The 13,045-nt window shown below is 46.7% G+C and overlaps 1 protein-coding gene across 5 annotated transcripts in view; it reads right to left on the minus strand.

Annotated features, from left to right (window-relative positions):
* Positions 1–8,541: 8,541 nt before the first annotated feature.
* The window catches only part of LOC119362690 (protein HUA2-LIKE 3-like), a 14,632-nt gene continuing 10,128 nt past the window's right edge, over positions 8,542–13,045 (minus strand). For 2 of the 5 annotated variants that reach the window (XR_005173609.1, XR_005173607.1), the window contains 8 exons: positions 12,922–13,030; positions 12,698–12,810; positions 12,424–12,605; positions 11,118–11,568; positions 10,374–11,031; positions 10,030–10,191; positions 9,006–9,252; positions 8,542–8,911 (listed from right to left, as the gene is read on the minus strand). Coding sequence is in view for 2 of the 5 variants with exons in the window: in XM_037627930.1 (XP_037483827.1) it covers positions 9,206–9,252; positions 10,030–10,191; positions 10,374–11,031; positions 11,118–11,568; positions 12,424–12,605; positions 12,698–12,810; positions 12,922–13,030 (1,722 nt within the window). In the remaining 3 variants the exon portion in view is untranslated. Of the gene's footprint in view, positions 9,253–10,029; positions 10,192–10,373; positions 11,032–11,117; positions 11,569–12,423; positions 12,606–12,697; positions 12,811–12,921; positions 13,031–13,045 lie in introns of all 5 variants that reach the window. The other 3 variants (XR_005173608.1, XM_037627930.1, XM_037627929.1) reach the window with 3 other exon arrangements.

Consider the following 13,045-nt stretch of genomic DNA (forward strand, 5'->3'; position numbering starts at 1 on the left):
CCTCCCATGTATGGTTTTCTACATGGTTAGACCACTAACCATCTTTTCATTAACACCAAAACTCTCAAGGGGGAAATATATGCCCTTACAGATAGAAAGCCATTGGAGTGGGAGAAAGAGGCTCCATGCAGTGTGCAGGTGAAAAATGTATTGTGTTATGAAACGAAGCCGGGTAGAGGGCACGGTGGTCGCCATAGAGGAAGGCAAAGGAAGATGGTCATGAATGCACTATCGACAGTTTGTAACATGAGATAACAATCATGCCATCATGTCCTAAAGTTGAAGTAGATGTTATGTGTACTGTTTGGGGGCCAAGAAAGCACATGCGGCAAAAGGGAAGGAAGCCTAGGAAAGTTGTCAAGGAAACAAAGGTAAAGAAAGATGTCGAATATTGTTAATTGAAACCATCATGAGGTAACGAGAAAGTATAAGATGGTGAACACTATACCAATGTGATGACAATCATGCTAGGAAGTCGTCAGAGTTGGGCAAAGATAGCAGACCATGTTGGTCGTCAAGAGAGGAAGGTGCATGAAGATGAAAGTATTTCGTATATGACAATATCTGAAGCCACATCCATGCCTCACTAGACGAGTACATTCGTGTGATACAAGCTTCTTTATCCCGTGTATGACCATTTTGTTGTTCCATAGCAACGTGCGGGTATCTTGCTAATCACAATAACCAATATGTATGACCGCAATGAATAGTATAAAACCATGCAAGAAAACTTAATGAGCTTATGCAACAAAAAATCGTAGATGATACCAACAAGATCGGACTATTAACACAGCAAAAAGAAAGTTCATTGTGGCAAATCAAAGATGTACTCCCACAACATCAAAAAATGCAACAAAAATTGCAAGAAAAATCGTGCATGGGTGTAACAATTAAATTACATGTGCAACAATTATGAATCGCCATGTGTTCCAACATCACTAGCACAAAATAAACCCTAAAATTGATTGGGGTGAAAAAAATGCTCATACATTATATCATTGTCCACTCGGCTCAACATAGAATTCCGAGGGAGTCATGTACTCCTAAGGTCACTAGAGTAAATGTGTCAACCACTTTCCTAACGGCCTGAAGATCTTGGCTGAGCCATCTAATCAAGAGCTTGAACCATATCGGTTGTCGAAGGGAGACTTGGGGGCAGGAAAGGAAGGCAAATATTTTCAGCGTGCGTTTTGGTGTGAGCGCACTGTGATCATGTCGATGAGTCCGATCTCCTACATCATTCTACCCTAATTAGCTTGTGTGTCAAGGCCTTAACAATGGTGAATTATTCTGAAGATGTTGGCCCAACTTATACCTTAGAGCAACTCCAATGAGGCGACCTATTTTGTCCGCCTGCGTCCGTTTGAATCGGCGCGGACAAAAGTGAAGGCCCAACGCGCCGACCCAAACCCAAATCTCGTCCGCTTGGCGTCCGCGCCGACTCATTTCCGGCCAAAAATTGCGCCTGAAATGCGTCGGCGCGGACGCGCCGTGCGTCTCCTCGGCACCCGCCGCGGCCCCACTTGTAGGCCACCCAACTACCGCCCGTCGTCTAATTTATGACAACCACCGACAGCGGGCCCACTAGTCAGCCAGTGGAAGCGTCCTTTTTTAACCACGTGTGCGGCGGGGGGCGGCCTCATCCATTTCCGTCCACATCTGGCCCCCCACCACCCCCTTTGCTTCCTCGCTGGCGACAGCAAACCCTAGCAAGCAATGGGCCTTTTCGGTAGCAGCGGCGGCAAGGGCAAGGGCAAGGGCACCCCCGGCGCCTCGTCCTCCAGTGCTCCTCCTCCCCCTCCTCCTCCGGCGCCGGCGCGTTTCCGCCCAAGTCGCTGGCATCTGCACATCCTGGTGCACCAAGCGCAGTGGCACTGGGAGTACAGGCAGCCGCTGCCCTATCCCGACGTCACACTGCCACACGGCACCTGGATCCACACCGGATCCCGATGTCGGCGGTTCCGTGGACCCAGCGGGCGCACGACGAGGAGGTGCACAGGCGCCGCGTGCAGCTCACACCGGAGCAGCAACGGATGCCCGAGTACGCCGCCGACTCTCCCAACTAGGAGGCTTGGTTTTCCCTCGAACAGGAGGAGCAACGGCGTGTAAGCGTCGACGCCGTCCCGCCGCCGTTTCCACCGCCGCCCCCGCGTGTAGAGCCGGAGGAAATGGAGGCCGAGGTGGAGTACCAAGCCGCCCTCGAGGAGGCCCTGCAGCACGGCTGGAGGCTAGCCGGCTCGAGGAGGACGCGCACTGGGATGGGCTGGAGCAAGCCCTTGCCTTGTTGGCGGTGGGGGACTCCGTCCACACTTCACTCTTCGTCCCGCCTCCGCCACCGTCGCCACCCGTCGAGCCCAAGCCGGAGCCGGAGCCGACGCGGAAGCGCTCCCCGCCTCCACCCACCTGGCCGGAGGAGGCCTACACGTGGACGGGCCAGTACCGCGAGTGGATGAGCGTGCCTCCTGTCCACTACGCCGCGACGCCGGCACAGGAGGCGGCCCACCTTGAGCGCTGGAAGACGCACTGGCTCCGCCAGGAGGAGGCCGACGGTGAGCGGCAGATGCACTACGAGCAGATGTTGCAACGCGACGCGGAGGCACTCCGGCTTGAGGAGGAGAAGGAGCGCGTGCGCGGCTAGCTGCAATGCCGCTGCCCCAGCAGACGCCGGAAGAGGCTGCCCTGGCAGCGTACTAGGCAGTGTTCTGGTGGGCTGGCCCTGCTCCCGTCTCCATCGACCTCACCGGCGGCCATGGCGATGGCGACGTCGACGTCAAGGGTAAGGGCAAAGCTGACGACATCTAGGGTAGCGTGCGAGCGCAGAGTTTTTTATGTTTTAATTAATGTTTAATTAGGTTTAAGTGGACTTTGGCCAGCGATTGACCGGCCACTTATGTTTAATTATGTTTATTTCTGCGAGCTTTTTTTTCACGCCGGCACATTTGGGTTCGCCTCCCATTGGACGGTCAAGCCGACCCATTTAAGAATGCGGACACGCACATCCGCTTGGCCGATTCAAACGGATGAAAAGTGGACAAAGCGCGGGTCGCCCCGTTGAAGTTGCTGCAACTTCCTGACCACGGCTCGTGCGGAAATTTTACTTCTTTGACTCTGTAAGAACTTAGTTGTGGTTTTCTTGTTTTTTTAAGATGTATTGTACCGTCAAAAGATTTAGAAAAATTACGGAGAGGGCATGTGAATGCTACCTCTCTTGCACGTCAAAAGGAGACTATTGTATTGATTGAAAATTTATTGGAACAAGAGGAGATACACTGGCTACAACGGGGTCGAGCAAACTGGTATTGCATGGTGACCGCAATACTTCTTTTTTTCCATAACGCCGCAACAGCTAGAAAGAAGAGGAATCAGATAAAAAAATTGCTTGACTATAATGGGGTTTGGGTAAAAGACACGGAGATGAAGAATCATATTTTGGGGTATTTTTTTAACCTGTTTACTTCAGAAGTTAATCAACCGAACCATGAGGTCCTCTCCCTTGTAAAAAGAAAAGTAACGAATGAGATGAATAGGGCTCTCCTTGCCCCCTACACGGCTGAAGAGGTTAGGAAGGCACTTTTTGACATTGGTGATTTAAAGGCGTCGGGGCCAGATGGCCTTCATGCCATTTTTTATAAGAGATTTTGGGCTATGTTAGGGGATGATTTGACTGAAGAGGTTCTCCAAGCAGTGAATACCTGTACTATACCTGATGGTTGGAATGATACTACAATAGTAATGATTCCAAAAGTTAACTCCCCGGAAAAGGTAACTCAATTTAGACCAATCAGTTTGTGCAATGTGGTGTATAAAGTCATTTCAAAGATGATTGCTGCTCGTCTGAAGACAATCCTCCCAGATATTATTAGCCCTACCCAAAGTGCGTTTGTGCCTGGAAGAATGATTACAGATAACATCTTAGTGGCTTACGAATATTTCCATAAAATAAAAAATAAAAGGACCGGTAAAGAGGGCCTGTGTGCAATAAAACTGGACATGCACAAAGCATATGACCGAGTGGAGTGGCCTTTTTTAAAGGAAATCATGTTGAGACTAGGCTTTCAGCAGGATGGGTGAATTTAATTATGCAATGTGTGACCTCGGTGGAATATCGGGTTCGTTTTAACACGGAAAAAACAGAGAGCTTCAAACCATCTAGAGGACTGAGGCAGGGGGACCCTCTCTCCCCATATTTATTTTTGTTATGTACGGAAGGCCTGACTGCACTCCTAGCTAATGCAGAGGAGAATAGAAGTATTTCCAGAATTAAAGTTAGCAGAGATGCCCCATCTATTTCAAATCTCCTTTTCGCGGACGATTCATTAATCCTGATGCAAGCTAATTCCATGAATGCGGAGGCGCTGAAAACAGTTTTAGATGCTTATTGTGCTGCATCGGGGCAAATGGTGAGTGTTGAAAAATCTAGTATATTTTTTAGTCCCAACACGAAAGTGGAAGATAAGGCGCATGTATGTACTATTCTGAACATTATGACTGAAGCTCTAAATGACAAATATTTGGATCTGCCTTCAAATGTGGGTATGGACAAAAGTGATTGTTTCCAATTCTTAATCGACTGAATTGTTATGAAAATCAGTGGTTGGAAGGAAAAGTTGCTATCAACAGGAGGGAAGGAAATCCTTCTCAAATCGGTTGTACAAGCTATCCCAACTTATGCAATGTCCGTCTTTAAAATTCCTAAAAAGATTTGTAAAGGAATCATTGACGCGATGTCGCATTTTTAGTGGGGTGACGAAGACAATCAGAAGAGAATGCATTGGATGGCATGGTGGAAGATGTGTGTACCAAAAGACCAAGGAGGAATGGGTTTTCGAGACATACATTGTTTCAATCTGGCCTTATTAGCCAAACAAGCATGGCACCTGCTTGATAACCCTGATTCACTATGTGCTACAATTTTGAGAGCTAAATATTTTCCAGATGGAGATTTAATGAATGCGAGTCTGAAAAAAGGATCCTCTTTCACGTGGCAAAGCATTATGGCCGGAGTGGATTCTCTCAAAAAAGGTTATATTTGGAGAGTTGGTAATGGACAGAATATTGATATCTGGAGAGATGCATGGATCCCGAATGGGGTAAATAGGAAAATTATCACTCCTAGAAGAGGGCAGCTTCTAACAAAAGTTGTTGATCTTATAGATCCAATCAACAATTGCTGGGATGAAGATTTGGTAAGACAAACGTTATGGCCAATTGATGTCCAGAGAGTGCTTACAATCCCCCTCCCCACGTATGACATGTCGGATTTCATAGCTTGGAGCTTTACAAAGAATGGACTGTTCACGGTTCGTTCTGCTTATCTGGAGGAATGAAAAGCCCAACATGGGAGGAAATTGCAACACTCAGATGGCATTGGAGGAATAAATGTCAATACTATTTGGAGCAAGATTTGGAAATTATCTTGCCCAGCAAAAGTGAAGATCTTTATTTGGCGTACCTTACATGGAACCCTCCCGTGTCGTGTTACACTTGCTAATAGACATATGAAAGTTTCGCCCACCTGCCCATCATGTTCGAACGGGCATGAAGATACTAAACACTTATTATTTTTATGTCAAAAGGCAAAAGAAGTGTGGGAGAAACTGGGATTGCACGAAGCCATTAAAAAAGCCTGTGCGGTCGATCGTGCGGGAGAGGCAGTACTTGAATTTCTAATTTTTATGCCAGAACATGAGCTATCTACATTGGGCACACAGAATGTTTGCGAACTGATCGCTATAACAGCCTGGTATTTATGGTGGGAAAGACGTTCGCTAGTTCATCAGGGGAAGACCAAAGATGCATACCAAATTTCGATGGGAGCCCGTGCTATAACGACGAACTATGTTATTGCCCAATTCTCCAAGGCAACAAATAAAATAGAGGGATGGACGAGACCCCCTCTAGGTTTTGTGAAATTAAATGTCGATGCTTCTTTCGATCAAGACATGCTTAGAGGCACAGCGGGAGTTGTACTTAGAGATGATAAAGGAAGATTTATTGTTGGAGGGAATTGGAAGATGGATTGGTGTGCAGATGTTTTAACAGCAGAAGCCATGGCACTACGTTTTGGCTTATTACTTGCACAAAAGGCGGGAAGTAACCGACTTGTTGTTAACTCCGACAATATGGAAGTAATTGACACGATGAAGAATGGAGGACATACAGCGAGAGCGGCGGCAGCTGTGTTTGATGATTGTTATTTTTTGGTTTGTGATTTTTTGTTAGTTAGATTTGAACACTGTAATAGGAAGGCAAATAAAGTAGCTCATGAAGTTGCTAGAGTAGCCAAATTTTCTGAGACAAGGGACTGGTTTGAGGAACCTATGAACGATATTGTAAATTTTCTTATACACGATGTAACTATTATTACTAATAAATAAAGAGGATGTTTATTTCAAAAAAAAAAAGATGTATTGTACCGTTAGAAGTTTTAGATACAAATCCAGGGCCTCGTTCGCAAAAAAAAATACTCTTGTATGAGCATCGTCCAGCAAAGACTACCATTATCCTGTGACGAAAAGTTTTGGAGTGAATTTTGTATGTCATCTCATAAAACGCCTAAAGCACCGTTCTACAAACCTATACGTTGATAATGTGTTACTACCTCCATTTCTAAATATAAGCCTTTTTAAAGATTTTCCTAGGAACTACATACAGATGTATAGACATATTTTAGATTGTAGATTCACTCATTTTGCTCCGTATGTAGTCCATATTTGAAATCTCCAAAAGGACTTATATTTAGAAACTGAGGGAATACTTTTGAAATTCAAAGAGATGCAGCTTTGCTTGAAAATGTTGTTCTCTAATGGTTTATCCTCAGGTGTAAGTTTTAAACTATAGCCACTGGGATGTTTTTACAAGTGTTATCCCAGTTGAAAACCAAATGTTCACAGTTGATTCGGACGGTCCCCCGTGCCGCTCCCGCGAGCGGCCCGGGAGGAACCCTAAATCGCGCCGCCGCCAACCCTCCCGCCCCGCCTCCCCACTCCCTCGCCGCCGCCAAGGGACGCCGCGCCCGGGCGGGTCGGCGGCGGCGGGGATTCTCCCCTCCTCTCCAGGCACCAGGCGGCGTGGGACGCCAGATCTGGCGCGGAGGCCCTCACGCCGGCGTGGTTTGAGTGCCGGCGGCGGGCGGGGGTGGCTCTGGCGAGGCTCGGCGCGTGCGTGGCTCCCGTCTGGGCGGAGTGGCGCGGCCTTGCTTCGGGTGGCTCAGGGCGTGCCGGCGGCGTCTGGGATTGGCGGTGCCCTGCTCCGGGCGGCGTGGCGCAGCCCTGCTCGGCTTGGCGCGGCCTCGTCCGGCCTGTGGCGCCGTGGTGGCTCCCTTGGTCGGCGTTGAGTCGGCTGGCTGGCAGCCCTCCTTTGCGCGGATCCGTGGCTCTCGGGCCAGATCTGGCGCGTCGGATGGCTCCCGGTCGGGTGCTGCGGGAGGCTGGTTCATGGCGGGATGCTCGATGGCGGTCCCCTGGATCTGCACGAGGGGTGCAGCGGGTGAGTGGATGTGGGTGGTGCGCTGATTTCATCGGAGGCGGCAGCGCATGCGCAGCCATGGAGGCGGCGGCGCTGCGAGGCTCGGCTAGGCAGGGCCTGGCGAGCAGCGGGCGCCCGACCACCTACGTGTGAGGTGCCGGCGGTGATGCCTCGGTGAAGTTGGCGTCGAAGTGTGGCTGATGGTGCGTGTCAGGTCCTTTGTGTGGCAGTCCCTAGGTACGGGTGAAGGCCATTGCGACGGATCTGGTCCCCACATCGATTGGTGGTTGCTGCGGTTCCTGGTGTGCTGAAGGTGATGGCTTGAGGCGTGCTTCCTCGGCAGTGATGTGTGGCTCCGACTGCAGGTGGCTGCAATGTTGGCGGTGTGAGGCATCTTTCGGGGCTGGCCGGAAGCTTGGTGGCGTGGAAATGTGCAATGCTACAGATGAAAATTCTGTTTGGCCTTGGTCGAACCGGCGTCGATGGCACCGTGGGTGTCATTCCCCTTCCTGGAGGCGTCGCCGAGTGTAGCGCCATTGTTCACGGTGCCTTGTATCGGCAACCATCTCCGGAGCGAAAGCCTTGATTCGTAGGATCGGCACAACCATCTCCGGAGCGAAAGCCTTAATTCGTAGGATCGGCACGATGGCGGCGTCTTTCTGACGCTGTTTCTCTGTTGGGAGCTTCGTGCTTGGAGGTAAGAGGCCCTATGTTGCACTCCTCCGGCGTGCACCGCTGCCCGAATCGTTCTTCTCTGGCGCTATGTACGGTCGTCGTTGACTCTTCCTGGGAAGCTGGAGTTGCTGTTCTTCGATGATCACCGGCATCGGTCGAGACGCGGCGAGGATATCGGTTTTAGGTAGGCTCTTGTTTGTCGTAGTGTGTAGTCGTGTCTGGTGTGGAGTGTCTGGTGTGGAGTTGTGCTACGCTTGCTGTTCACAGCAAGAGGTAGATGTGGTTGTATGGCTGTTTTCTCTCCTATAAAGCTAAGGTACGCAATTTGCGTACCCTCAAAAAAAAAGTTGATTCGGAAAACTTCACAGTTGATTCTGAAAACTAAGTGCCACCATACAGTCAGACACCCGCAAAAGAACATTCTAGATTGTGGCAATATACAATGTCAGGCAGTTTCAGTAAGGTAGTTGAAATGACAGTTGGATTACAAAAGGGATATTTGAATGGAAATCAATAGTGAAGAATTTCTCAACAACACGGTAGACTGTAAGGCTAACTAGATTGTTACAGAACAGCTCTACGCACCATTGAAGTCCCTTCCGTTTCTGCATTTGCAGAAGAATGGTGACATACATTTGTACAACCAGGGCCTGTTCCATCTCTTCTTTTGCAAAGAGATTTCATGCTAAGCCCGTCCGCGAATGGAGACAATGAAGATCCCCTTCACGGCCCACCAAAGGCAAAAGGAAAGAAAACTAAAATCTATAACCTGGAATAAAATTGTAACATGATGTGTCAGACAAGCAGTGTCCCCAAGCAACTAAACAGTGGTTTCTTCAGACGAAGTGGATTGAAAGATGTACCATTAAAATTGTCAGGAATTATCCCTCTTCTGGAAACCATTGTACTAAATCTGCCATGATAACACAGCTTGAGCATGAAACCAGGAAATTGCAGAAAACAGATGCAGTGCAGGCGGATATCATTTCATTCTTATCATAAAAAGTGTGAGGAGTACCACAGATGAGGCTAAGCATGGTTGAGACACAAAGCTTCTGCCCCTTCATCTATGGAATCTATCATTATTGTGTCTTCCGTGCCTCCTCCAACCTGATTTTGCAATGAATATTAACACATTCGTCTTGCAATGTTGCTACTACCAAAATAATACTCCCTCCATCCCACAATATAAGAAGTTTTTGCAAGCTATGTGGAAAAACATCTTATATTACGGGACAGAGGGAGTAGAACACATGGCAAAAACAGTTTTCTCTCATGTTTTGATGCAGCGCAAAAATATTCATTTTTGACAAGACGCAATCTGAAGAACATGGGAAGTGCCCAAAGCACTGCTGGAGCAAACAAGGTATCAAGTGGAAAACCATACTATGATGAAAATTTAGAGAAGTACTCCCTCCGTAAAGAAATATAAAAGCGTTTATAGGTGACTAAAGTTGTGATCTAAACACTCTTATATTTCTTTACCGAGGGAGTATGATGTTAGAAACATGCAAAATTTCAAGTACCAATCATATTTGTTGTAGGGGGTATGCAAAAAACAAATTCAGCAATGAATAGTAGTGCCTACCGTTTTCTACTACTATGTTTTTTTATGCCACCTAAATGATGTTTGAACATGAAATTTTACGTGTTTATAGACTGACCTCCACCTCTATAGCATAGTGTATTTTTCTTTTAAACTTTTGGGCATGATATTTACTCCCTTCGTTTCTAAAATATAATTCTTCTTAGAGATTCCAATATGGACTTCATACGGAGCAAAATGAGTGAATCTACACTCTAAACTATGTCTATATACATCCGTATGTAGTCCATATTAGCAAACAGATACAACTCCTAAGAGCAAAGCACAACATGAAAGCATACCTCCTTCATGGGACATTGGAGGCTCCATTGAATGTCTGGAGCCAGGAGGATACTTGGATCTCCTAGGCGGCATCGACCAGTCGGTGCATGGACCAGGTGGACCGTCCGATGGTCGCCCACGGTGGGAGGATGAAGCTTCAAAATGGTCAGGGTACGGGGGATCTGAACAATTGTAAAGATACTTCAGTCAATAAATGGATAGTTTATTGGAACCAACTTGCTCAATACCGAAGCCTAATACTGATTGTAACTGTCAATGGATCTGATATTCAAAAAAGATAAATATGCATGCATGCAGTTAGATGCAAAACTTCAAAATGCTGATAGCTAAACAAGAAATATACCTGGTCCAAAATGTGGAGGAAACCTCCCTCTATCCATAGATTCATGGTGCATTTGTCCTCTGTCATTGAAGTGATGCCCTCTATCATCATAGTGATATGCTCCATCGTCAAAATGATGCCCTCCGGCATTGAAATGATGCCCTCCATCATCAAAGCGTCGCCCTCTATCGTCGAAGTGATGCCATCTATCATCAAAGTGATGTCTCCTATCGTATGGAGGGTGCCCTCTGTCATGTCCATTGTACTGATATCCCTCAGGATAGGGAGGATTACAATTCCAAGGTTGTGCTCTTTGTTGGTGTTCAGGTGGCATATATGGGAACTGATTCGGACCTGGTGGGTGCGGTGGTGGTGGATGCGGTGGTGGTGGCTGCAAATGGTATGCATTATTCGGAGGTGGTGGTGCTGGTGGACGGTGATAGTTATTTCCGTGGGGCGGTACTGGGGGCCCAGAAAAATTTCCATGGGGTCCAGGAGGATGGAAAGGTGCGACAGGTGGTGGAGGCGGCGGTGGAGGCAGCGGTGGCGGCGGATGCATCTGGTTTGGATGCCCTGCACACCCAGAAGTATAGGGCGGTGGAGGCTGGAATGGAACCGCACAAGGATCCATGTTGCCTCGATTATTTGCAATAGAATGAGGGTGCTGATCTTGAACATTCTGCAAAGAATCATCAAGGACTCATAAGATTCACAATAATAAAAAATTCATAGTGGTCATATCATAAAAACAACAGAACTACATACTCTTAAAGTATCTGGCTCGACTCGATCAGGTGCCACATGCAATGCTCCTTGAACCTGTGAACCTTGAATGACAGGACACTGAGGGCGTGGTAGAGGTGGTGGAGATGATGGCAACGGGGGAGGAGTTGGAGGTTTGTCTTCAGGTAGCGGAGGAACAGAATCAACATTTTGACTAGTCGGTGTACACCTCGCAACTGTTATATCTGGTTGGCATGCAGAGCTAGCTTCCGCTTCAGATGATGGGGCTACATCTTCCATCTCAAGATCACCATTCACTTCTTCAAAGACAAGTCGATGCTTTGCCCCATCCAATTGAGAACCCTCCCCTTGCTCAGCACCAGTAGATTCATGTTCAGGAGTGACAGCTTCAAAGCTCCTATCCTCGGAGGAGCTTCCTTCCTCATCAAGCAGTTTCACGCAGATCAAATTTGGAAGATGGAAACCAGTATTGCTGCGAAGAATAATCTAATCAATTAACCACAAGGATAACACTAAACATATTCTTTAGTATAAGAAGATAATATAGCAGAGCTCAGCTTGCACATCGGCACTTGTAACCCATACAGTGTACCAAATTATGACCGAAGTAAATATTTTTGCATGTTTTGAGTCTTCTAAACACCTTATAATTCCATACTGCAGCCATATACTACTAGCATTTGGCATTCAGAAATTAGAACATCAATCAATGCCCCTGTTTTTTACTAAATATGCTTGAGGATTTTTATATTTTGCATCAGATTTTGCGGAACCAATTTTCTCATCCATAATAGTGTCATTTGCCCACCATGTCTGCATGCTAATCTGAAAAATAACAACATCAACTATTTGTCTCCTGATGCTAATATCCATCCGTGTTTTTCGCAAGAATGTTAAGAGTTGGGCCCTTTGCTGATACCAGGGTTGTAGGTACTCCCTCCATTCCAAAATAGATGACCCAACTTTGTACTAACTCCGTTTCAAAGTTGAGTCATCTATTTTGGAACGGAGGGAGTAGGACGCAGCGATGAGCTGCTTTCAACCATCCACCACTATCTGGTCCAAACGAAACAAATTACAAGGATTCACAGTTGATAGAAAATGCTGGTTTGCTATAAGTCTATAAACACCATGAAATCCTGCACTGGAGAAAGATGATTTTTGTTTTCCTTTCTGGAGATTACAGGAAAATAAATGAAAAGCATCTCCAATATCACTCAAGCTAGTGATATAGAACTATGCAATAACAGCATCAATTAACCGAGAACATAAACAAGCCTCAGCTATACACCCATGGAACCTTAGAAATGCAAAAGGAGAGCTATACCTTCCATATTCATCAACAAGCATTCCTTCATTATCCCGTAAAGGGTCATTCAGAGCTCTCTCTGTCCCTGAATGACGACGAGAGGTCCCAAATGATGCTTCATTAAGAGCCTCAAGCTCCTTAATATGATGACGAATGATGTATTCTGAAAGGGTTTTCCTCTCAAGCCAGAGTTTCAAAACCTAATCATCAAGACACACAGCCATGTGAAGAAAAGTAAAACAACACTACATTATAATCTCCCTTAATTAGGGCACTGGAAATAAAAACTTGCCTTAAGACATTGTCTTCGATTCTCCCATGCAGAATTTCCAGGAGGTGCAGAAGCATATAGTATTCGTGGCAGGACTGCTTGGATAAGAGAAGGATAGGCATCTCCAACTCCACCTAGAAGATGTATGACAGTAGCTTCAAAACTAGGCTAGTACACGAGAAAACGAGAAAACCGAAAAGGTGTGTCGGAAAAATGCTGAGAACACGAGAAAACTAGGCGAGTACCTTTCTGATTGCGACAGCACTGGATTATTGAATCAACAAGGAAGAACAGGTCCACCCTTTTGTATAAATTTGATTCTTTTTCCAGGCGTTCGATGATGACATCCATTACCTAGATTCTCAAACC

The sequence above is a fragment of the Triticum dicoccoides genome, chromosome 2B (assembly GCF_002162155.2).
Source record: "Triticum dicoccoides isolate Atlit2015 ecotype Zavitan chromosome 2B, WEW_v2.0, whole genome shotgun sequence".
Lineage (NCBI taxonomy): Eukaryota > Viridiplantae > Streptophyta > Magnoliopsida > Poales > Poaceae > Triticum > Triticum dicoccoides.